Source organism: Dufourea novaeangliae, unplaced genomic scaffold (genome assembly GCF_001272555.1).
Source record: "Dufourea novaeangliae isolate 0120121106 unplaced genomic scaffold, ASM127255v1 scaffold16, whole genome shotgun sequence".
Lineage (NCBI taxonomy): Eukaryota > Metazoa > Arthropoda > Insecta > Hymenoptera > Halictidae > Dufourea > Dufourea novaeangliae.
In genome coordinates, this window is record NW_015373891.1 from 1,857,917 (window position 1) to 1,885,088 (window position 27,172).

Below are 27,172 nucleotides of genomic sequence, written 5' to 3' on the forward strand. Positions count from 1 at the left end.
GGCATTTATAGCATTCACGATTATCTAAAATCAGTACAGTAAAATTTTTGATGAAGTTCAACGAGGTTTTCGTTTTATGTATTTAGAATTTTATAGAACCCTTAAAGGAGTGTACAAATTTCTCTTCAACATCAATTTTTGTAAATTAATCGATATAGATCTATAACTAAACAATAGTAACAATACAAATTTCCAAGTTTCAAAATAATTTTCAAACGTAAGTGTGAAGCACAGATTTAAGGAGACATGGAAACTATTTATTCCACAACTAATTAAATTCTCCTTCGTTTCTGGCAGCAACTACCATTGCACCGTTCAGAATGAAATAGCAACGTCGTAAACATCCGTACAGTTTCCCATTTTATCGCGTTCCTGATTACGCACATTACACGTAAACGCATAAAACGCTCGATCAATTAGCGCCTGCAATCTCCATACAATTAACAACCTCGGTAACGACACGATTCATTGAAAAGCATTCTACACCAATAAAATAACGTTTGTTAAACAGGAAAGTCCTAATTACTTACACGACGAAGTTTTTATCGTCTTATACAAATCACAGAAATATAGTACACACACGAACCAAGAAGCCTTTCGCGACGTAACGAAAGCAATTTCGAGAAAGCGAACAAGAAAAAAGGAAAAGAAATAATCCTCGGAATCGAATCGTTTTCCTGCGGAACTCTGCGACTCAAAATCCAATTAGTTTCATCCGTTCAGCCGTCTCCCGCCACGATCGATCCCCTGTGCTCTATATTTTTGCGTCTGATTATCGTTTTCTAATTACTGACCGGCGTCTGCCAGTCCACCGTCCGTCGTGTACACTGACGAGCAATCTTGGCTTCCTCTAGGGGAAAAAGCAATGCAGGTGTAAGGGCCTCCTACCACTTAATATCGGAAATTACTGAAATTTATGCTAAATTAATGTTCGATTTAACATTTATTTCAGTACCTGAAATAAATTTACCAAGTGGTAGGAGGTCTTTCTCTTAGGCTACTTTTTCTCCTAGCGGAAGCAGAGTTTGCTCGCAAGGGTACAACGTCGAAATAAATCGGAAAGAATTGTGCATACAGGGTGTTCGCGCTAACAGTATACAGTTTGTTATTTTCCAAACTATTTGAAATATGGGAAAACTGTTTACATAAAATTAAATAGCACGAGGGGGTAATTAACGGGCTATGGCGAAATTTTCTTAACATTATCATTTTAAGAGTTGTGAAGATCAAGTTTGTTTTTTTAAATGAAATTATGTATACAGGGTGTCCCGAAATAGTCTCTATTTCCGGAAATGAGGGGTTCTTGGGATGATTGGAAACAACTTTTTCCTTAGTAAAAATGTTATCCGAGGCTTTGTTAACGAGATATTAACGAAAAACCTCGACCAATCACAGTAAAAAACAACCGTTACTATTTTTTCTTTGCGATTTCAACCAATTGTAACTTTTTCAAATTTTTTTTACACACAATTTAGTAAACTAATGTTCCAAACTTCACAAAAGAAACTCAAGTCACTTGGACCTATTTTAAAAAAGTTTTTCTGTTTTAAAGGGTATTCGAATACTTTTGTGACCAACTGTATCTGTATGTATATGGACGGTTGCTTTCTCGTGGCTGTTCGGCCGGTATTGTCGCGTTTTCTGAAACGTTTGGCCTTCCCGATTGGCCTTTCGGTCAAAGCCTTGCTTCGGTGACGACTGAAGGAGAGATACGTGCGCACTTTTTTTTCAGAAGGACACACATCGCCGCGCGTGTATCCAACGTTCCAAGCGACTTCGCTCATTTTTTTTTTTTTTTTGACTCCGTTCGTCCCTGCCTATTAATACGCCCGCGTATATTTTCGATATGCTTCCCGCTCTTCGTTGTTATTTTATAAGCAACGGATACTGTAACCTGATTCCTTGCTCCGTTTCGTTCGCTCCAGTAGATTCTCGGCTTTCTTACGAGTATCCGAACGAGTGATTTGTCCGTTGGTGACAATCGAACGCGTTCTGAAGGTTAATCACCTTCAATGGACTGCGCCAATGATTCTTGGGCCTCCTAGGTAACTGTTAATAGTCGTAATATTAATCCTTAATACTAGAACTACCAAGCAACTCAAAATGACTTGTCAATACCTAATAATTTTGCACCTTTTATTACGATATGAAAGTGAAAAAATTAGTCAATATCTAAATTTCTAAATATTCAAAAGTTTTCCACGTTTATCCACCGAACGAAGCAAATATGTGTTTATCGTGGGTAGTTAACTATGGTCGAGACCCGTCTTATAGGTGAACAATTAGACAACATGTTCGTAACACTTTTAGTAATCAGTTGAATGTTATTTGTAGTTAGCGTTTTGGATACAGTGTGCTATTTACTGTCCATTGAAGGCGCTTGAACGCTAAAACTTCCGAAATTCTCCGCTAGATTGTGCTGGTGAAAGAAAAATTCAAATTTGTCTCTGAAGCAAAATAAGAAAAAATTGAAGTATTTAGTTTGAAAAATGAATCTTCTACTCGAAAAACGTACATTCACGACAGGAGTATTTCCATGTCAAATATTAAAAAATTCCATACACAGTAGGTACAAAAAAGAACGCCCTGGTAGATATGATTCAGAAATTATATTCAATAAATCCATGTTTCTTAAATCGTAGATACATCGGGGAAGATTAGTACATAATTTCGAACAAATTTTCGTAGTTCCAACCGACACAGAATCTACATGTCCGGCATCGTGTTTTATTAGGTCAGATGTTAAACAGGGACTGTCTCGGACTAATTTAAAATTCTATTCTATTCCGCTTTGCATATCGTCGTATACCATAAATACATAAAATTCACATCGTAATCTCCACGCCCAGATACAATAACGTCCGCAGCTCACTGGACCTTACGGAGATCACGCAATTCAACGCGTTCCAATTTCGACCCGCCATTGAAATTAAGTATCGTGTCCCTACGATAAAGCCATTTTACCCGAGCCCTTCTAATAATTTCCAACGGCGTATTTTCGTTAATATGGCCCGCCGTCTGGCGCATAAAGAAACACGGACAGGGATCCCTTAACCTTCTCACAGGCGTGTTCGGAGAGACATCCAGCAAGTCTGAACTGTTCAGTCATGAAAGACGGGCCGTATCCCCTTTCTGAAAGCTCTTGGGGCGGGAAGAAAGGATCCCGACGGATCCAATCGCTCTGGGTTAAGATTCGAACCTGGATTCTACCGTAGAAGATCTACCAATTGAGAGATCCCCTGGCTGTGCCTGATTTTTCCCCCACTAATCCCCTGGATACGGAAGAGAAGAAAAAAATGGCCGCCGTCCAGGGTATTTTTCCGGTGGAGGGTCGACGGGGGTTTCTTTCTCTATCCACCCTTGCGCGTGGTCCGTGAGGCGATGAACAAAATTACGTTGTTGTACGCCGGAAAGGGAACACCGTCCTCGAAAAATTTTCGTCCGCTGGAACGTTCCACGGTTCGAGGCGTTCCATTTAAGGAATAAGCTCCCCGTTTCTGCCGGGGGAATACAGTATAGTTTTGTTTCCGGTGAAAGCTCCGCCACGGTTCGCCTTTTCTGCCAGTCCAATTACTGGTCCATCCATCCTTCATCCCCGGCAGATCGTTGCTGTTGTCCTGTAACCGTTTTTCCTTCGTGTACGGTCGTCTTCGTAGGATCGTCGACGCTATTTGATTCCATTTTTCCTCGAATATGCACATGTGTCGAGGGGTGGAGACACGATTAGACGAACGCGTGCAAGGGCTGTTTGGTCGATGGAAATAGCGTTGGATCTTGTTGAATGTTATAATTTTTACTCTGGGGATAGTATCGTGATGAGAGACGTCTGATGAGGTCTCTTTGTTGTTAACCCATTTGCATATAATGATCGCGTTAAGGGCTTATTTTTCATTTTTTTTCAAGTCGTGTAAATGGGTTATGGCTCAGAAGGCGGACGATTTTGGTGGCGTGGGTCCGTTTAAACCCTCGTGTATTAATACTTCTGAATACATTTTTGAACAAATTTCTTTGTGAACTGGCTTTCGTTTTATTGAAACTAATATAAATTATTATTAACTTAAATTAGTTGACGAAAACTGTCTAATGGAAGTTCTTGAAAATTGGGATCAGAATGGCCCCAGTTATCGTCGTCAAAGGGTTAACAATATAAGTATTTACGCGTTGATTCGAATACTTATTAGTTTCATTACTATTCTCCTAGTAATTTCATTTGTAAAATGTTAAATGTTCCTGTTTAGAAATTCAATGTTCCCTCGTGTAATTTAATGGCGCTGGTCACCGACGACCACCACGGCAGTGAACGCGTTAAGGCCTTTCTTCGAGGAGGGCACACAAGAAAGCGGGAACTGTTTGGCGATTGTTAACTCGTTCACTGTTACGTGACCCACATGTGAGCCAGGAAACGGGTACGAGCGAGTCCCGTGATCCACGCGTGGACAGGGAGACGAGTTTTTCGCGCAGCCTTATCGTCCACATGTGGGTCAGGGATAGTTTTGATTCCGGAATTCGTGGCCTGATTAAGTATCGTTTAACCCTTCCGTGACGAAGGACTTTCACCTGCGGTATTGCAAGTATTATAACCAATGAAAATATTAGCGAACGGCACTTCCGGAAGCACCACGGTTAAATTATTATTACGCGGTTTTATTTAGGTTGATTCCTCTGTTTGTCTGCGTCAAATCTTGAAATCCATTTGTAACCTTCTTCTACCGAACCGATAAATATAAAATAAAAAAATATATACAAAAAAATCCAGTGAAAAGTAAAAATATGATTTTCTAGCTATCACAACATTCTTGGTCAAACGTGACTAAAATGAAATCGTTGGGCGTCCATAATGGATTACCAACATTATTGAACAACATTACACCCGGGAATTAGCGATCAGAAAGACATCCTCGCCAATTCTTCCATTTATTTCAGTCAAGTGATCCTCCTTTCACGGTAATCGAAGATCGGAAACGACAAAAATAAACAACACGAGCTTCTACCTTTCTAGGATCAGCGATAACTTAATAGTAACAATTTCAGTTCACAATACAGTAATCCACATGGAACACTTGCTACATTCTATCATAACGTACCCAACTTTCATTTCCTCGGGATGAAACTGTGAACACTTTGAACCGTTTACTTCGTAAAATTTACCCCCGTAGGTCTTCCGAGTATACATGTACACACCAGTTTCTCTGGCATGCCTGGAAGGCAGCGATCGACTTACAAACTTCCGCTGTTTGCACGTTCTTCGTGGACCACGTTCCTTCATTTTCTCGATCGTCGTCGTTACTAAACAACCGTACAGAAAAAACTATGTTTTTCCCCTTTCCAATGTGTAACCAACAGAAGGAGAGTAAAAATGAATCAATGAAAAAGACCAGTGGGAACGTCGCTCGTTAATTGGAAAATTCCATCGTCATCGTAACGTTATCACATGGGTTCTTAACAGTATCAGCGAGGAAAGTTGCGTGGAAATCTACAGGGAACACACACACACGGTGACGGACGAAACAGGGCATCTTAACAATCGATCGCAAGTTTCTACGTTTCCACGCGAAACCGTCTGTATGTTACATAATATTGAGCAACGATGTTCCATCGTGCGTGTCTGGGGGTTCGACGTTTATACGTACGAGGCCGGATTTACGCAAAAATTATAATTAGAACCGACGGAATCGATATCTCCTCGTCGTGTCGTCCTGGTTCGGGGGATCCTCGATCGGGAACGCGCGTGCAATACGTATCTGCGAACGTGGCATGGAAAATGCAGTAGGGGCCCTCGCGCATCGAGGGTACCGAAAGTCTGGTCGGGATGATCTTGGAAAGAACTTTCGAATCGAACGTGAAAGGAGAACCGTCGCCGTAGGCGGTCGAGGAGAATTGGACTACCTACGATTCTTTCCGTAACTAACAAGAGAACTTTGGAACCCCGATTTTTGTTAAACTCCGCAGATTTGTAGGGGACATCAATAGAAACATCGGGCTATTGTTCGTTTTGCCGATATTCGGTTCTTCAGGGTGAAACCACGCTTTGAAAGTCAAAAGGTTTTAAGGTTCGCTTAAACGGTTTTCCTATTTTCTGGTATATCTTGAAAACCATAGTAGATACAAAAAAACTGTTATCATGAAAATTTAATGGCTCTTTATGGTCTGTAAAAGTGTGCAACGAAATTGTTGAAAATTTGTTCGTTTATTTATTTATTTATTTGAAAATTTAATTTTTTTTAATTTTATTGCGTAGTTTTATCGAGCGTATAAAGCCGTTAAATTTTTATCATGACAGTTTCTTGATATCTACTATAGTTTTCGAGATATACAGGAAAATAGGAAATTACATTTAAGGGGTGGTTTCACCCCGGAGAACCGAATATCAGCAAAAACAAAAAATTACTAACTTCCTACATTAACGAAAATCGTTTTCCATGCATTCTTCAAGATACATCTGCAATCAATTTTCGAAGCATGTTTCACCATAAAATGACGTAACAATTTCTCACCCGTTCCTCTCCATACATTGTCCAAAGAGGAGCCATCGCGAAGATGGCCGTTTCTGTCGCGTATCTAGCAACACTGCGTATTTCACTCGGGCGGGAACAGATATGATACTCGTATGTTTGCGTTATACGTTCGTATAACATGGCACAAACGATTAGTTATTAACCGCGCGCGTGCGATTATCCTGCTCCAAGGATTGTTGGCTTCGCTGCGCCTTCGTACCGGTAGAAATCTCGGTTAACGGGCGCTATCATCCAATTTGTCGGCGGGAAACTTTTGTGCGCGCGATTGCGGGTTATAAATACAAGGGTAGGTACGCAATAGCAGACGTTTACGATCGCGATACTATACGGTTAATTTACGACAACGGACGACCAAGCCATCGGGACCCTTCGTATGGGATTTTTGATATTTTGTACAAAAATTATTTTTCATAAAATCAAGAAACAATAGTTATTTCCAGACTATTTAACACATTTTTTAAATATTTGTATTTTTGTTATAAACAACGTGTTTGCTCACGATAATTAATGGCACTAGTAGTCACAGTAACACCGTATTTCTAATGTTTAAATGTCATTTAAAAAAGGTTCGCAGTGCCGATTGTCAAGAAATGTTCGAAATATTGTCATTCTTCTTTCATCGGAGGAGCACTGACGCGCTACCAACGGTGCTGTATGGTGCACTGGATCCCCCCACGTTGACATCGCGTGCAACGCCCCCCCCCCCACACTGTGGAGCATACAGAACACTCGATACGTTTGCTCGGTGGCTTATCGAATGCCCGAACGATTCGCGAGCAAAATAGAGACTTGAAACTGCTGGTGGTATTTTCGATATTCTTTCGGTTGGGTCTGACTGGAAAAAAATAGTGGTAAATGTAGACTCTGCGCTACAGTGGAACGTTACCACCTCGTATCTATGAAAGACGATATGTGTAGATCCGGAAGAGATTGTGACAATTTAATACCAGAACTAACGACGATTAACGGATACCTAAATGTTTTCTGACATCACCCTTTTTTAAACACCTCCAATGATAGTCCCTTTCATTAAGAATTCAGTGACCATAATTATTCAAAATCATTCAAGGTCACGGAAAAAGGGTGGTTTCATTTAAAAAAATGAAGGTGATCTTAGTATCTCTAAAAAAATGACATAAAATCATAAACTTTGTTGGCATCGTGTGAGCCCCATTAATTCATTCAACTTTGTCCTTAAGACATTTTATGTATCTTTAAAAACAACAAAGATATTTGAAGTGCAAACGTTAGGTGACTCATCCTGCATATGTTCGCACCAAATGAGTACCTTGTCGTAGACGCCTATAGACGCTCTTAGAAATGTAGAGATCTTTCTTTCTACCCGAAATTCAATATTCACAGATATATCACCCAAACCCTCTTACATAACAGGATTGTGTATCGATACATCTTATTATCACATTTCCATCACTATTGGTACCATAATGGCGCAGTAGTACCAACAATATACATTTGTATTACTGGTCCCTCGGTAGAAACTCCTGGAGCTTCATTTCTAGAGTTCGAACCACCCAAAAATACACCCGTCCATGATTTATATTTGCACGTACGAGTTTATCTCGAACTCCCTGTAGACTCTCACCGTCTTGAGGGACTCACAATTCATACACACACTGTAACCATCCTGGAATTCTCTCTTATCGTCCATCGGAAGTTCGAAATTTACCGTTTCCGGCTGGAAAGGTTCGCGATTAACAACCTCTGTTTACATTTCCGTCGCGCGTCATGGAAAACGGCCGATTTCCATGTAAGTCTAGGCCGTGCAATTTCGCCGGTGACTCATCGTCGGCTCATTGTTACCGGCCGGTCACGCTTCCTCGCCGCGCGAATTTCCCCGAAACCCGTAGAGCGGCGCACGATCACTTCTGGGGCTTTCCTTTTTATCCACCGATCGGTTTGACTCATGGGTTCCTCGCGTGCGATCATGAATTCAACACTTAGCAATAGAATCACCCTGTATATGCTAGCGTGACACGCCTCGCAGGTTCGCAAGCTCTCGGACGGGGCTGAACTTTCGTTACTTCCTTCGGTTGCAACCTCGACTCGGGATGAGTCATCGGTCGGCGTGAGCAACCGAGGCTCTTCTATATCGCAATGGAAACAATTGCCCCGTCAGTCCTGTTTAGAAAGTCACGATGGCGAAGCTTTGCCGTAAAAAGCCGCGCGCCGCTGATTTACAGACGGGGGATAATGAGCAGACGAAGCGACGTGGACGCGACCCACGATGGGCGAGGTTCTTTCTACTTGGTATACACCAGTAGAAAACTAGCCTCCCTTCCCCTCCCGCCGGGGAAAAATTGCTGAGACTGCTGATGGTAACTCAACCCTTTGCGGTCTGGCTTCCTATGTGATCGGGTTGTGGGTAAGACACTGGATCTATCATAAGTTGTGGAACTCTGCGTATCGGACTGGTGGGAACGCAATGGCAGCTTTCCGTGATACAATACCCGGGTAGATTCAGCTTCGAAACAGTTCTGCAATGTTGCATCAAGTACTGCGAAACTGTCGTATAGGCGAACGTGAAATTTGTTCATGCAATGCGTTTACTTCTTGCTCACTATTTACGTCAAATTCAGACATTTTTATAATCAGAATGATAATTAACTCTTTAACTGATATATATGTTGTATCTTCCCATTTTGAAGTTGGAAATGTCAATATGAAACAGGTCCATATTTTTTTTTAGAAGGTTATACTGGAATTTTTCAACTGAAAATTTGAAGACCTATTTCACATCGATGAAACTACGGATCCTTGCTGATAAAAGTTAGATATCGCCCAGCGACAGAATTTGACGCACTTTTAAAATTAGTGTTGCACCGGTAGCTAAAGGTTGCGTCCGCATTGTCGCGATTTATGCCGTAGCAATGTTGGATGATATTTCCATTGTGCTAAAATATTTCAAAAGATGGTAGTATTGACCCGACAAAGCCGCATATCCTTGTTACGATGCTATACTGTGGTGCAATCTACGCGCTGCTCGCGAGTTGTTGAGCTTCCCCCACTATGTTCTTGTGATTGTAGAGATCACGAGGACAATTCTTACAATTTTCCTTTGTTTTTCTGTAGCATTACCTCCTTCCGTCGTATCTCCTCTACTTTGTTGGTGGTTAGCGGTGCTTAGTCGCCTATAAATGCTAGATAGCAACATACAGAGTGGTAATATCAACTTACTTGGCACAGGTCGTTCTGAGCCAACAATTCTGTATTAATAACAACAATATACAATCTGTGTACCTCCTAGTTTCTTACAATGTCACAACTAAAATAACATACCACAAAAACATTCATACGACGAACTGAGTTTTCCTAATTCTCGACGCGTTTAGTTTCCCTATTCCAGTAAATTCCCGATAAATGCTCAGAGCGATCTCTTCGTTAAATATTTCTGATATATGCCCCCCAGATTCTAAAGTGCAGAAGTTGTGTCCCTTTGCGATAACTGCTCCATAACAGTCCTGATCTTCGAGCGTTAACCCAAGATTTAGTGTACTTTCTATTTGCGCCCTTTCGTTCGCATTTTACAACCGATCCATCGAAGTGGCGTTAAACGGGATGTACATTGCAATCCATAGATGTAAACTGAGCATTAACCCTTTCACTCTACGCCTCGCGCATTCTAAAACTTCAACCGCCACCTAAAGAAAACTCTCAAGAAACTCACCTTCTCTTTACGTTAAGGGAAACCGTTTACCATTTCTCAAAAGCGTGACGCAATATTGGATGCCAAGAGCGTGGAATAGCCGCCGCTGCCGCCGCCACCCGAAAGCGATCGTTCATGCTCTCTCCGCCTCTCCGAGTCTAATCTCGAGAGAAGTTCGTGATCGTCGGGAGAGGGATACTTTGGCAGACCGACGACGCGACAATGATGAAGCGAATTCGTTCGCGAGTTTAACTCGTTTGGCCGTGCCTCGTTGCCGTTCAAGCCTTGTCTCTCGAAGCCCTGTGCAAGGGCGTAGCCATCCCCTCTCCTGGACGGAAAAAAAGTGGTTTTTGCATTACTCTGTAAGAAAAAATTCAGAGTTTGCCTCCCACCTCCCAGAAAAAATGGAATTTTGCCCGCCCCCCTTCTGGGAGGAAAAATAATTACATCCCCTACCCATCTGAGAGGGCTTATACTTGAAATAAATTTGCCAAGTGGTAAGAGGCTCTTCTCCTACGTCACTTTTTCCCCTAGGCTTCCGCTAGAAGAAAAAGTTGACGTAGAGAAGGGCCTCCTACCATGCTTCTGTTGGTATTTTGAATTACTGAAATTTATGCCAAATTAACATTCAATTTAACATTTATATCAGTTGTTGAAATAAATTTATTAAATGGCGGGAGGCCATTCTTCTCCGCCACTTTTTCCGCTACTGGAATCCGAGTTTGCTCGCGAGGGTACATCGTTGCCATCCCTACTTTGGTGTGCTCTTCCCGATTATGAATCTGCTCCTCCTGTGTCTCTGTTCTTCACACGTGGCTCTCCCCGCGGTACAATTTGGAATCCATTAGGAACGATACCGGGTTATCTGTAGCCGTGGCATCGTGCACCAGTTTAGCCAGGACTCTCTCTCTCCCCGGTTGGGCGTCGCTACACTCGTCTGCGTAAACGTAACTGTACTTCGCGGTACCGTAGTTCGTTCATAATACCGAGCAGCACACTATTTCTGACAGGCGTCGCTATAATTAGAGCACGTCCTGCACGCGGGTGAACGAAGACTGGGGCTCAGAGGCGGATACGCGGGCAGGGGGTGGGAGGGGAATAGCGGGGGGAGGAGTCGCGGGGGCGGGGCTAAATCGAATCTATTGAAAGTTTCCAAAACATTCGTCACGCGAAATGGATATCGATTGACGAAACACGCTTGACAGACCGTTCTCGACGTTTCGTCGCGTTTCTGTTGTCCGAAGGCTCAGCCGACAGACAACACCGTTTCCGTCTGGTGTACAGGGTGTTCTCGCGTAACTGTCGCCACGAAATCTGTTCTCGAACTTTACAAAAAATTGTGTTGAACGTGAATTGAACTATACTTCAAGCGTGCATAATTTTCGTGAATCAGTTTCTTTATCTGCATGTTTTCGGAGAAATGAATGTTGCCTTTTTTTTAACGAAAATGCAGCATTTTTTAAAAATGTTTTTCGTTAGAACGAATCATGACAAATCTAACGACTATAAGAACAACACAAGTGACGGTAAAGAAAGTTAACTGAAATTGTGCAACGTTGTGGTATATTGAAACGTTCGCTTCGGAAACAATCGAACACTAAAAGGCACAAATAGTACCTGAGAAGTTGCATAACTTTTAATGACTTTTTACTTATATGTTATTCCTGTCTTTTTGGTGACATATTTCTCGTCATTGAGTTTCTCATGATTCATTTTAATATAAAACATTTCACAAATAATGTAGTGGTACTTAAAAAACAATAGGTAACATTCATGTCCCAGAGACAAACGCAGATAAAGAAACTTTGATTCTGTGAAAGTTGTACACCCTGAAATATAGTTCAACTTCTGTCTACCACATGGGCGGAAGGGCAAACTTTATCTTAAGATAAATTTCATAATATTGTTTTTCTCCATAGCGTGGGAAGGAGGGGGGGGGGTAAAATTTATGTTATGGTAAATTTCATAATATTCTTTTTCTCCTCCAGGGTGGTAGGGGGGAGGGGTTAAAATTTATCTTATGGTGAATTTCATATTATTTTTCTTCTCTGGGGGTGGGGCAAAATCCAATTTTTTCCCCTCTAGGGTAGGAAAAAGGTCACTTTTTCTCTCTAGGGGGTGGGGGTTTGGCTACGCCCATGATCTAACACAAGTTTTTGTAAAGCTTGAAATTTCGTGGCGACACTTACATGGGACACCCTGTATATGCACACGTACACGCGCACGTGCTGTGTTTTTTTCGTGATCGATCAGCCCGAAGACGCGCACCTTGTTATCTTATCTCCAGCTTGATTTCGTAAACGGCAGTATCGCCGCTTGTAGACCTCTCCCAGAGATTATGTGCTCGCCGAGGTACATACACACATGGGACATCGTCGACTGCTTTCGAAATCGGCCCCCTGAGTCTTTCGGTTTCGAGCGTTTTACCGTTTTTCATCTGCAATGGCACATAATAGTTTACAATTTTTTGTGGATGTTATTCCGTAACTCAATAAATTCTCAAGAAATTTTTATCATTTTTGGCTCGTTTTGTTGGGGATTAAATTTGCTAAAATATCATTCAGTAACTTTCAAAATCTTTTGGGATTAAAGAAACACAAAAAAAATTCTGAAACGTTGGTTCCGAAACAACAAGTTTATTAAACATTTTAGCAAAATATATACATATAATTTAAAAACATTATTAATATTCATGTCACAAAAAAATTATTTAGAGAAGATCTTTTTTGAATAAATAGCCCCAGGGATTTTTCTAATAATGTTTTTATCAAACTTTGTCAGAAAAAAATATTGAAAAAACCAGGGTTTAGCCACAATTTAGAAATTATGTCGAACCACTGTGTGGCAGAGACGGGCAAATTGATTTAACACGTTTTGACTGCCGGAGAGTTGCGCTGCGCAGGGTATCGCGTGAAAATGTTGACGACTGTCGACTGTTTGCTTCCAAAGCGTAGTTTTACGACATCAGTTGTCAGTCTGTTAATTTTTGTAATGAGCGGAGGATGATACGGTTCCCTGAATGAAATTTCTAAGAATGAAGTTACTTTATTTTCTTTTGTGAGAAAATAAATACTGTTTCTAAGTGCATGTTTTGGAGTATATACTATGAATATATACAGAGTGTTTTATTAATTATGAATATGTATTTAAGTGGGCTAAAAGATAATGTCAGATTTCCATAGTGAATGCTTCTTTTTGTTTTTTCAACACAAAGCACTAGCTTCTAACAGAATATCCAAAAGCTGACACTTTAACGCGTTCTTTAAAAACAGAATGATGACGATGGGGTTCAATTTTCTTGAATTGAACTTGTTTTATTTGCGTTTGATCATTGGAAAAGCCTCGTCCGAGGTTTATGAATCATGTAAGCCTCCTGTTAATAAGTTTTGAATAACAGAAATTTTTTTAAACGTTCGTAATTAGTGGGACACCTTGTATATTTCTAATGAATTGGAATGGACTATGCAGGCGTGTATGTTGCTGTAGGAAAATCATTATTTAAATAACAATTAGATAACATAGATAATACTCACGCAATTGTTATGTAACAAAAGCTAGATGGAGAGATCTAATTATGCGTTGTATAGACAATTCGTATTTGTACGCAGCATACAGCACACAAAACAATAACAAATTCTCTGCAGCAATTTTCTATACACAAATTAACTGCTGTGTACAGAAATCGTTTAATTTTTTGAGTAATTGCCCAATCAGAAGTTGAGTAACTACGAGTGTTCTGTGAAAAATCATAGTTTTATGGACTACTCGACAGAAATCGGCATCGAACAAACGTCACTTTTGGCGTTTTCAAGGATTTAATCAGATCTAAACAAAGCAGAAATTTCACTAATCTTTGGATTTGCTTTTATTAGGCTCTGTACTTTAGACGTTTGCATGTGTCATACGTGCATAAAAACAATCTGTCAATGTCCAATCCCCAGCACTTCTTAGTCAACAGATGTGTGTATGTATAAAATAATTGACCTTCATTTAAATTTACGTATTAGTGATGTCACTAGGGCTTATTTCAACGATTAGTTACACGATAGGATAAGTCTGTTTTCGATCTGTTACATTGCATTACTTGTAAAACACATGTAAATACAATTATATGTACGACAATTTGCATATGTCCATAAATGCAATAAAATTAGAAGTCTGGTAATAAATCGCCAGTATAATCATCAATCCCAGTAACTGAATATAGTATTTGTAGCTTTATGTTGCAAAACGAGAGACCACGAGCAAAATCTAATTTTCATGAAGTCGACAGTAATTAAATTCTATTCACAATTCATCGAGACCTGTGCATTTAAATACATACGCTATAAACGAATAAAATCCACAGTTCACTAATACCAACAACGATTCACCGAATACAAATTCAGCTCGCACAATAAGTCCCGTACTCGCCCAACACCTCGAACTATTCCATTCGAGCTCCAACTTCGGCTTGGTAAACTATCATCGTAGCATTCTATTCGATCGAAACTTACAGCCTAACTAGATCCAAGTTCACTCGAACGAGTATCTCACGGATCAAACGAGCTGCACGTGTAAAGGGTAAATGTCTCAATTACTACTAGTATCCCTAACACTGCCATCTTATTTATTTTACTTAATAAAAACGTAACATACCAAGAATTGTGTAGAAAACATTTTGTTATTCAATTCGGACTTTGATTTAAACTACTTTAGAAACTTTGATTCTGTATCAAAATCCACAGTCTAGTAATACGGATCTATTTACTGTTCGTTAATATTTTATTCGAGTATTCGAAACTCTTTGCCTAGATAATGAATTTAGCCGTCTCTGTCTGGAACAACGTTTCAAGCGAGTCGCGTTTAACAGCGACAGCCGAGAACGTTTTCCCGTGTCCCAGCTATTTCGACCGTCGAAACTTGATATTGGGTGGATAGTTTCCGGGGGTAGGTACTCTAATATTTCCCTCAGGGGGTATTATAATCAAGTACTCAGGAGCGGGAGGTGAAACGAATTTTCAGCCGGCTAGAGTTTCGAGTACTCCAACACACACATACACACACACATAGCATACGCACAGGATCCACTTTTGAGAGCCGCTGGCCCGAATCACGGGTGGAGCCATACAAAGGCACACACGTATACACGAAAGGTAGACTCTGAAATATTCATAGTCGTTGGCCGCTGTTGGTCCGCCCCGTACTTTTTATATATCCCGTGACTTTTTCGATTCTACGTTCCTCCTGACGCTGGTTTTCGCGAAACTGTTGACGAATCTTCGTGCACGAGTCCTACGCTATCCAAGAAAAGCTATTTGATCCCTTCTATTAGATACACAGAGATACTTAGTAAATGAGAGAAAGGAAGAATGTAGGGAAATTAGGGTATGGGGAAATAATAGGGAGTACAAAAATATGTTGAAAATGTGGATTGAAATTTTTCCATATGCTGCACGAGTTCTACGCCACTGAGGAAAATTATTCAGTCCCTTCTAGTATAAAGAGCTACTGAGTAAATACTGGAAAGGAACAATGCAGGGAAATCAGAGTACAAAGTAATAGAGACTGCAAAAGTCGAATCTGGAACGAAATTTTTTCGAATCGAATGTTAAAGTTCATTTAACGTGTACAGTTACTCACAGGCGTATCCGCCCATTCCATTCATATGGTATATTTTAAGTGTTTAATTAATGTTAAAGTCAAAATTAACAATTGTGATTTATGGTAGTATAATACCTTGATTAATGTACATATTATAGAATAGTATGCGTTCATTTGAAAAATTATATACAGCTTACTTAACAAAGTAGGTATTGTCGTTACTGAAAGTAGTGGAAAATGTTACAAACAGGGTTGAAAATAAACTAGTTCAATCTAGGAGTAACAAATACAAACTTCCATTAAAGTCGTCGGATTATCTAAGTATTAATTTATTGTGGTTTGTTTAAAATAAATAAAAGTTGATCTCACCTTTTCGACTCACTTTTGCATGTAGAATAACACCCTGTCCAGTTATACCACCCATCTCAGTCCACCCCGTATAAAAACTGACATGTCTGGTTCCCTTCATTTTCATTAAAAAACTCAAAAAATATTTTTATCACATAAATACAGTACTCAAAACAATTATAGGATGGCTACTAGATTTCCAACATTTTCATCTTTTCCATACAATACCAACTCTTACTTTTGTTGTATATAAACATATGTAATTTATTATTTCGATCGTGACTAAACACTTTTCGGAGGAAAATTATTAAGCAGGCCAGTACATTATGTGGAAGCGACAAAGCCCACTTATCCGATAAATGCACGAAAACATGGTGTTCAAGAATCAGTTAACGATTCCGTCAACTATCAGATGATTAAGTTTCATTTAACAGCGATCACATTGACGTCCTGAACGGAAAGTGTAGTGCGTTGTGTGTCTTATGCGACTCACATGGCAGGGCACATGTTAAAAAGTTTTCAGAAATTACACGCCGTAATGACAAGCACAGCGTGGTTGCAACATGCAATCTTCTAATTATTTTGAACGGTGCAATTTCAAGCAGTAGTGTACGTCGAGTATACAGTTTCCACGCATCAGTTTTACCACACATCGATATTCGTGTTTGCTGTGCGAGAAAGAAAAAAATATTTGTTCCTCGAACAATGAGCCTGACATTATTAGCAATTGTTTCCTGAGTGACGAAGAAACGATTGTTGTTGCATCAGATTTTTTTTCACCCTTTAGCCGAAAACGTTTCAACGGAGAGCCATCTGCTGCCGCCATGATATTCGAATTGTCAGCCAATGAAGCGTGTCGTTAATCAAATATATATAAAAAACACTTTAAGTTACACGGTTTTAATTTGGTGTATGGAAAAAATTAGATATAAACAAAAAAGTGGACTAAAAAAATAAAAAATAATTTTTTTAGCCATCGCAATATTCTTGGTCATATGTGACTAAAAATAAAATCGTGAGGTGCCCATGGATGAATTATGTATATCGGTTGGTTGGTAATCCATTATGGACGCCCCACGATTTTATTTTTAGTCACATATGACCAAGAATGCTGCGATGGCTATAAACATTATTTTTTTATTTTTAGTGGTTTTTTTTGTATATATTTTGTTTTTTTTTTTAATACCGTGTAACTTACAAAGTTTTTTGTTTTGCAGACAAACTGAGGAACCAACCTAAATAAAACCGCGTAATAAAAGTCCGAAATGCAAAAGGTTGCTTCCACCCGTGCAAGTTACACAACCCGGCGAAACAATCGTTTCGTTTAATCGTACTTAAGAACACGTGGACAATAATGGTAATAATTTTGAACACATCTCCGGGAATAAATAAATACACATTTGCATTGAAATATTGAAATTTTCCACGGTTCTTTTTGTCTCTGAAAATGTGTTTGTTTTTTGTTCTTCAAGCTATTCAAAGGCCGACATATGCAACGGTGAACGTGTCCCACTGTCAGCTATAAGAAAAAGATATCATCCCACATCAGAAAAAAGGATACCGTGAAATTTCGAAAAAGGTGACTTGGAAAAAAAACTGATTTCTTCGTACCAATAGATTGTTCCTAGGAAAGGAGTAACTTTGCGATGTAATATTTACACTTAAGAGATGTAACATCAGTATTCTAGATACTAGAGTTAGATGATACATCTACTATCAAACAAAGATACTGACTACCCATACAAGAATACCGAGTACTGTTTCACAAAGACTGAATACTGGTACACGAAGACCAAATACGAATATCGAATACTCGAACACGGATACCGAATGTGGTGTAGCCAATGTAAATCAGACCACGACGGTGTTCCCCTTCGGTCTGTGATTCCCGCCTCCATCCTCAGCTCTCCCGCTGCTCGCGAGGATAAAAAACATGCACGTATATAGAAACGTTGATACTCTCGTGGCCGCCCGCGTATTATTCCCTCTTATTTGTTTAGCTTATTTTTGGTCCATGTGTTTTTCGTTGTTTACCAGTCGCTCCACTTCCTACCAGCGACACACTTCGAACGTAGAATCGGAACACGTACATCCGTATGGCTGTGCAACGAAATTCCTGACGTTGAAACGATCATCTGAACAGCTCAATTGGCAGAACAGATGTTGCATAAACGAATCTAGGTTTCGAGTTTCTTGTTTCTAGAAACGGCCTACTCAATTTGCGTTTCAATTTTCTATTATCGTGCGCTTCACGTGCTTCGTGCAATCGACTTCGTGTTGGATCGTTTCCCTTAAATAAAAACGTTATATAAGTGTTGTTAATAAAACGTTATTGGTTATTTCGCGTATTGTTAATGGAAATTTTTTTACGAAATAAATTGCTCACGGAATTCGTATCAAATTACTAATTATTCAATGGTAGAGACGGTATTGCGCTGCGTATGTATTATCTACTAACTGGGGAAATAAAAGATCGATTGTTCCGTTGAACGCGCACTGTGTTGTTCTCGAGATACGTATCGAATATATCCTCTGTTCAAGCTGACGTCCGATTTTGCATTTTTTATTCCGAGAAATACAAATAAAGAAAAAGAGCAATCGAATACGGGACGTTGTTTTAAACACGTGTAAAAGAAAGTGCGCTACGTGGACTCTGGGATAATTTACAGCAACTGCCCTATTTACCAGGCATTGCCCTGTCGCATGATTCATTCAGATCGCTGGAAACATTCTGTGCCGGGAAACAACTTCGGAAACAGGAAGGAGTTACCTGGAACTTAAACTTTTTCAACTAAGTCGAGGTAGAAATTTCATAAAGCGAAAGAAACTGTAGAAAGAAGCAGAAAATAAATATAAGACACATATAGACAATTATAATAGTTCTTGAAACTGTACTTTAACACTTTTCGAAGAACCAAGTTATTAACTGATAATAAAGTTTGAATGTTAATATAACAGTATACAAGATAAAGGAAAGCTATAATTTAAAGTATGAAAATGAACTAAAGTTACGGAAATGTTCAAATCTTAAATGCGAAAATGATGCTTGTCAGAGTAGCTTCTACAAATTGTTCTTTAATTCTATCGAGATTCTGTTGATGATTGTCCTGAAATTGACAACTAGAATACTCAGTACTACTTCTCCTTCTTTTCTCTCTTCTATTTAAACCGAACATTCCCTTAATTTAGCGATCTTTAATTATAAAATCGAATCGTAGTGATTCATATCCTAGTGATTCATATCGTAGCTTATTGCAAATTTCGAGTTACCAATATTAGCTTCAAGGAAGGAGCATACATTTCTGGAAACGGTCACTCTTGGCAGATATGTCTAGATAGCCTGAAGATCAAAAGACGGATTACGATCTACGAATCCGTGGAAACGATCTTCTCCTCGTTCAGTATTTAATGACGACACAGAGAATCAATACTGGATCAATTCTAATCTATATCGAATTTTTCTAAGCTTCGTTACTTTACCTTTAATTTCTAAAGTATTAAATATTATTTTATACTACTTCCAATCTGTGAGAAGAGAAATATTATTTGAAAATATAAGCTCTATAAGTACTCTCTCTCTCTCCTAAGGGCGCAGACATGGATTATTGACCATAAATCTTCCTTTGCCATTTCTATGCCTAGTAATGTCTTCTACGGACATTGAACACTATAATTCTCTGCCATGGAGAATAAGTGTTAGTTGGACGAGGGTTAACCATTTCAGCTGCAAATGTTACGTTATCAAATCCATCGGTAAAAATTGTAATCAAAAATTAAATCGTAACCTTTCCACTTACCGTAGATGATTTTCAATCGAAACATATCGCAGTGAAAGGTCTAGCATTGGAAACACGATACCCTTTGCAATACTTATTACTACACTCCACATATATATGCAATATAGATTTTTATTAGTTCATTGGCAGAATCTGGAATGCAACAGAAATTTATTTACCTTAGTATAGGGTTTTTTCACATTCTAAATGAAATAAACGTTCCTGTAAATACGATTTATACACTTGAATATTCTATACAAGCATAAAATCCACAGTCTATCAATTACAAAAATTACTGAGGAAAAGAAGTCGAGTTAACGTATTACTTACAGGCGACTATTGAATAAGGTTCGCAGACCCAAAGATCGAAAGTCAAGGGGGCCTATTAATAAACTGTTTAATCAAAGCAGCAAATTACAATCGTGAAGCAATACCGAAGCCCTAACAATGTAACTTTACGATTTCTTCTTTAATCCATTCGTGGAGATAAACTAGTACGGTTTCTCATCGATAAGCATTGAAGTAAAAAAATCAGAGATGTGCAAATTCATTATCTAGATTCTAGATAAAGAGTTTCGAATAACGAATAGAAGATAAAAAAAATATTTCTTCTTGAATGAATAGACAGTTGGCGAACAATTATTTAATCTCGTTAACTGTTTAGCCCATTAACAGCTGTTCTTGTATAAACGGAACATTAAACTTTAATTTTTTTCAACTAGGATAAAGGAAATGTTTTTCATTATATTTGTCATAATTGTGTTCCTAAATCTTTGTAAAGACATGAAAAATTTTGTTTGCCAAGAAAAAGTTAAATTTTTGTCCTGAAAAATTTCCTGAAAAATCCCTGAAAAAAAAATCTCAACAGGGCCACCAAGTAGAAATGTGTTAACAATCCCGTGTTGATTTCTGATTTTAGGGAATGTGTGACATGTTCATCCAAACACAGCAGACGAGTAGCGTCAACGGCAGCAGCAGCAGCAGCAGCAGCAGCAGCAGTAACAACACCGTTCACCATCACAGCAAGAAACGGAAGTTGGAGTACAACGTGAGCCAGCCGGTGATCCAGCACGCATTGGTCCAATCGACCGGCGACTACCAATTAGACAATACCGGGCTCCAGCAACGGTACTCCGTGAACGGTGCTAATACCGCGTTTAGCTCGCTGCACAACAATAATGCGCTGCAGAAGAGTAGCCCGAATCAACAGACCCTGGTACGAGCCTCGACGATCAAGCTCTTAGACACGTACCAACGCTGTAGCCAGAAGGTTGGTGCCGCTTCCTGCGATCTCATCGCGTCGATAACAAAAAAAAGAAACAAAAAAAAAATCCCGCGAAAACTTCTCTTTAACGAAAAAAAAAAAAAATGGTTCTATTTCCGAAAACCGGTTATGCCCGATTTGGCAGAAATTTTGTAGATACCTTCATTTTACATAAAAACAACGTTTACGAGAAAGATTTTTGGTGACTCGAAAATGAAGACCCAACTTCTGCGAAAAATGTATCATTACTGTAATGTCACTCCCTGCGTTACCGATGCAGCATTACATTGACATCGATACTGATCAGAGTTGGTTAGAGACAGTCCAAGAAAAAAAAGTAATTCACAATTGGTTAGAAACATTTTAAGGAAAAAGGTATCATTATGATCTCAATAACTGTTTAACAAAGAACGCGTAACAGCTAAAACCTTTATGGTAAAATATTTTTCACAAAATTTTAGGTCCTAACTTTGAGGTCGCCAAAAATCTTTCCCGCAAACGTTGCTTTCATGTAAAATGAAGGTATTCGCAAAATTTCAGCCTAATCGGACGTGATCGGTTTTCGGAAATTTCGCCAAAACAAAAAATTCGCGTTTAGAGGAAAGAATACATTTCTGTACTCTCGACCCGCGTGAGCCCCCCCTCGTCGACCAAAGGTGGGGCCATCCGACGTTAACGCTTCGACCCCCGTCCACTCGAGAATGGACGGCGGCTGATACATGCATACGTATATGCGTAATACGGTACATATCGTTCGCGTATACCGATTTGAAGTTCATAATCGCGGGATATGATGTATTCCCGGCTATTATCGATACAGAGAACGCTCGATGGGACCGCTCGAAACGGCTATAAATAAGCGTTAACGCCGAAGCCCCCGTTTCTACTCGAGCTGTGGTGCGAGACCGGCTGAGGAGGCTGTGCTCGCTCACTCTTTTCTGTGGGGTTCGCTATCTGACTCGTCTTAACGTTGTCTCGGTAGTGATGGGACTTGAAACGCTTCGAATCTGATTCGAAGCTTAAAACTCTTGAAAGTCTTGGGCTGCTACGAAGTTTCGAACGAATTCGAATTCTTTAACAGATTCGAATTCATGAACGGATTCGAATTCTTGAACGGATTCGAAGTCTTAAAAATCTCAACGGTCTTGGAAATCTTAAGCGTTTTGTAAGTCTTGGAAGTGTTGAGATTTTTTTATAAGTTTTGCAAGCTTCATAAATATTCAATTATCTTACAAAAATGTCGAGTGCCAAAGGAAACCAATATGAAGACGTGCCAAAGTGGAAGATACGAAGTAGCACTAAAAAATTATTTATACAACTGAGAAACATAAAGATAGAAATGTTGACAGATACATATCACTTCTTTTTCCACAACTTTCTATTGCAAAAATTCACCATATCATATCCACCGTAGACCGAAGACAATTTTATCGTGCCACTAAACGTTCTTTAAATGGATCACACAAAAGCTGTTAACTAATTCGTTTAAACGTGACGTTTGAACGTTTCGACTAGTCGATACAAACCGAGACCGTACCTTGAATCAGGGTCATTCCACGCGAAATTGAACACTTTTTGGAGCACCATTTCGGATTTCGTTCAAATTTGGATATGTTGTATTCTTTGGCGATACATACACGTATCTCGAAAGATTAATCGGACATTAACTTCAATCAATTTTCATATGGCCCATTTTTAAGTCTCCACATTTTTAAAAATTTGTCCATAAAGAGGACAAATAGGACTTACAGCCTCAATTTTTTTCAAATTTTTCAGCTGGGCCCTAATATCACGAAATTGCATTTCTTTAAAACAATTATAAAATAAATGGTTAAAAACTATTTTCTTCTAACTGAAATACTTTTGATTAGGTACTCTTATGTCTCCACTGTAAGCGCCCAAAAGTCTCATTTTGATCAGTTTGTTAGTTCACTAGTTCCGATTCATTGAAAAAATCAACAATTTTTAACATTTTTAAAAATCCTTCGAGATACGTTTAAATATCGCCAAAGATTACAACATATCCAAATTCGAACAAAATCCGAAATGGTGCTCCAAAGAGTGTCGGATTTCGCGTGAAATGACCCATCATCAGGGTTGCAGCATATGTTGCGTCCAAATACGTTCAACTCAAAAATTTCAGGGATTTTAGAACATTCCTCTAGGTGTAGCCCACCCCCTCACCCCTCAGGTATGGTCTGCTTCGTTGTGTATTTTTGATGTCGCGGTTGCACCGACTCGTGTAATAGGATGGCGTCTTTGTGCGATAACGAACCATCTCATCCTTTGGCGGCCGTTTGTCTCCACCTGCGTCTTGCCCCGTTCTGATGCTCGTTTCCGCGGCTCGTTACACCGCGACGTTCTGATTGCTAAACATAACGCGTTGTTTTCTTTTTGTTTCCGTTAACCATACGCTCGGATCATTACTCGCCATCTACCGCCAATCGCACAGTAATGTCTCTTCTCTTCGGTTCAGAGTCTAACAAGGGAAGGACCCCAACTGCCTGACTTCGAGTTTAATCTGAATTTTCTCGTGAGAGTAAAAAAATATTTGATTACACATTTGAACTCAGTAGATTGTTTAGATGACATTTTGTTTAAAAGAAATGTTTATATGCCCCATAGTTCTGTAGATATTAAATGCACACACATGTGTACATTAGGACTCAAGTACCAGATGACACCTAAGAGAGCACAAACGAAAGAGCATGTGTTGTGGTCCTTCCTTTGTAAGAGATTATCCAAAGGCCTGATCAAAGACTTCTGAAATTCTCCTATATTCGAAAATCGAAACCCTCTATTAATGTTGGCGATACTTTGAATCTATTAACAAATGGTTCACCGTTTTAATATCATTCTACGAGCAACAATCTGCAGGTTAATAATCGGTAGCATCCGGTAGCTAGGGACTTCGTCGGTTGGAGGAACCTTCCCGAAAGATCCTTTTGTTTTGCCAAAGTCGTAAAGCACCTCCGTCTTTTGTCCATGCTCCGTCAGCCTTTAAACGACTCTGCGTGTATCTTATAGACTTGTTCCGGTTATATCTTCAGGGAGTAATTACGGTGGTACCCGGAGGCAATCGTTTCGGTCGGTCGTGGATCAGAGGCACGATGGCCACCACGAGGATGAGAAACGGTCTCTTTTCGCCGTGGTTACTTTTCCGTGTGCGGCGTAGTTACCGTATCGATTGGCTTCAAGGCTTCCATTTCATATTTCATGCCGGTCATCGCGCGATGTACACTATTTCCGCCAGACCCCGAACGTTTCGCCTCCAATACTGAGGTTTTCTCGACGAAACGGATAATCGATTTCCGTCACAATGTTGATTTTCATATTTTATGCGCAGGAGCAACAATGTCGCCCTCTACGATCTTCTTCTGATGAGGAAAGGACCTCAGTTGTTCGATTTCGATTGTAACGGAGATTTGTACGATGATAATATATGGGTTCCTAATACAAACACGTCTCGATTATCGTCCCAAACTTAGGTCCGCGCCAGGACAATAATCTTTTAGGGAGAAATGCTTCAGACCCTCGTAAATTCGTTTTTTGCCCGAAGCCCAAGCCTCGGCAACAAAGTATGCGATTGACAGGTTCTACGTTCTCCCTTCTCAGTGGTGGAGATAACGTCTGGACAATAATCGTGTAGAACAAATCAGACGATAATCGAGAGGAGTCGAGTGTCTACATCCAATATTTCACATACAGTATGATTAGGAACCTGTATAGTATGTATATAATCTTACAAATCCCCATTCAAATCGAAATCGGATAATTAAGGTACTTTTCTTATCAGTCATTCGCCACACCCGCAAACTAGTCTTGTTCGATGAAAATCCCCACGTGTCCGATGACCTTTTTGCGTATTTCTCCTCGATCGGGAGCCTGTGATCGAAACAGTCTCCAGATCAAGACTTACATATTCCTCCGCGCATCCGTGTGCATAACACACGTCGTCCATCGTCGTCCCTTTCACCAACCGAAGCTGTCGAAACTACGAACGATCTGTTAACAAGCAAAAATTTTTGTATAAGGTCTATTCCTCCTACAGAGAAAAACTTGGTCGAGGGAAGGTAATGGTGACGGCCTGGCAGTCCACTCCGCCAACGCGACGAACGCAGTGGGCAGTACTGTAGTGTCGCAGCATCACAACCAACAGCAACAACAGCTGCAACAACAACAACAGCAGCAGCAACAACAACAGCAGCAGCAGCAGCAGCAACACAAACAGGCAGGCATGACGGCGCACAGCAAACAAGTGACCAACGCTGCCAACGGCGGCGGCGGCGGTGGCGGCAGCAATCCCCAGGGAGACGGTGATTACCAGTTGGTCCAGCACGAAGTTCTCTATTCTATGACCAATCAGTACGAGGTCCTCGAGTTTCTGGGCAGAGGTACCTTTGGACAGGTACGGGCTCATCTTAGATTCCTTCCCTAACCCTTGTATGCACTTGGACTACTGATCTGTATATCACTTGGACAAATTGTTGTTGAAAAGTGTGTTAGAAAAAAATTTGGAAGGTATTTCCATGAAAGTTCCAATATGGGGTTATTCGATAGCAGAGATGGGCAAACTCATTATCTAGATACAAAATTTCGAATAACGAATAAAAGATAAAAAATGTATTTTGTCATTTTTAATTGTTTAAACGTGGAAATTAAAATTTTTATAATAAAATGATACTTCTTTATGAATGAATCGACATTTGTCGAACAACTGTTTAATCTCATTAACTGTTTAAAGCTCAGAACGACACACTTAGATACTGCTGCTTTTCATTGTGTATTATTTGAATAAAATTCTGCCCAACTCTGTTCGATAGACAAGAGGGGGAATATTTAAAGCTGTGTCTGTATGCATGGTAATCCTCTTTGAATCTGAACTTATCCCATCTATAGACCGGTGGCATTAATTTCGCCTTAGAAGAAGCGAGATGAAATGTAACGTAATAAATTGCAGGAATTCCTTACCAGTTCGTAGGAATGAATTCCGAAAACTAGTTTATAGGTGGAATAACTGTAGATAGGAATCCCGTGGAATTTTTAAGAAAATTCTTTCACATTCCCAAGTGCGTGCCACACGGGCTGTATTATACAAACGAATTGATTTTCTTTCACCCGTTTTTTTCACGTACATCTTCATTTTCCCGCAGGTCGTGAAATGTTGGAAGAAGGGAACTAATGAAATCGTGGCTATCAAAATTTTAAAGAACCATCCATCGTATGCGCGCCAAGGTCAGATTGAGGTAAGTCGTGTATAAATATCATATATTGATTTCCAAGTTAATTGCCGCTGTGAGCCCAGACGTAAATACCCATTTCGATCCTGAAACAGGTCTCCATCCTGTCACGGCTCAGTCAGGAAAACGCGGATGAGTTCAATTTTGTGCGCGCTTACGAGTGCTTCCAGCACAAATCCCACACCTGCTTAGTCTTCGAGATGCTAGAGCAGAATTTGTATGATTTTTTGAAACAAAATAAATTCTCACCCCTTCCGCTGAAATACATCAGACCAATTCTCCAACAAGTACTCACCGCTCTTTTAAAACTTAAGGTAAGATGATATAACTTTACCATTTTGATCGAGGTTATACTTCTTTTCATTGGATGATCCATGGAATACGTCTTGTTTTACAGCAATTGGGGTTGATTCACGCGGACCTTAAGCCAGAAAACATCATGTTGGTTGATCCAGTACGGCAGCCGTACCGTGTGAAAGTTATCGATTTTGGGTCTGCCTCCCACGTGTCGAAAGCTGTCTGCAACACGTATTTGCAATCGCGATACTATCGTGCGCCCGAAATTATACTTGGACTTCCGTATTGTGAAGCGATAGATATGTGGTCGCTCGGCTGTGTGGTTGCAGAGTTGTTTTTAGGATGGCCTCTATACCCCGGTAGCTCGGAATACGATCAGATTCGATACATAAGTCAGACGCAAGGCCTACCGACCGAGCACATGTTGAACAACGCCAGCAAAACCACGAAATTCTTTTATAGGGACATGGACAGTAAGTATCAGA

General features: G+C 39.9%; 1 protein-coding gene across 13 annotated transcripts in view; it reads left to right on the forward strand.

The window, feature by feature from the left end:
- Positions 1-27,172, forward strand: part of LOC107188901 (homeodomain-interacting protein kinase 2) — a 39,128-nt gene that overhangs the window by 4,149 nt on the left and 7,807 nt on the right. For 11 of the 13 annotated variants that reach the window (XM_015577298.1, XM_015577324.1, XM_015577332.1 and 8 more), the window contains exons 2-6: positions 20,806-21,156; positions 25,202-25,558; positions 26,304-26,396; positions 26,486-26,704; positions 26,788-27,160. In XM_015577298.1, coding sequence (XP_015432784.1) covers positions 20,809-21,156; positions 25,202-25,558; positions 26,304-26,396; positions 26,486-26,704; positions 26,788-27,160 — 1,390 coding nt within the window. In that variant the 5' untranslated portion in view covers positions 20,806-20,808. Of the gene's footprint in view, positions 1-17,582; positions 17,690-20,805; positions 21,157-25,201; positions 25,559-26,303; positions 26,397-26,485; positions 26,705-26,787; positions 27,161-27,172 lie in introns of all 13 variants that reach the window. The other 2 variants (XM_015577305.1, XM_015577347.1) reach the window with 2 other exon arrangements.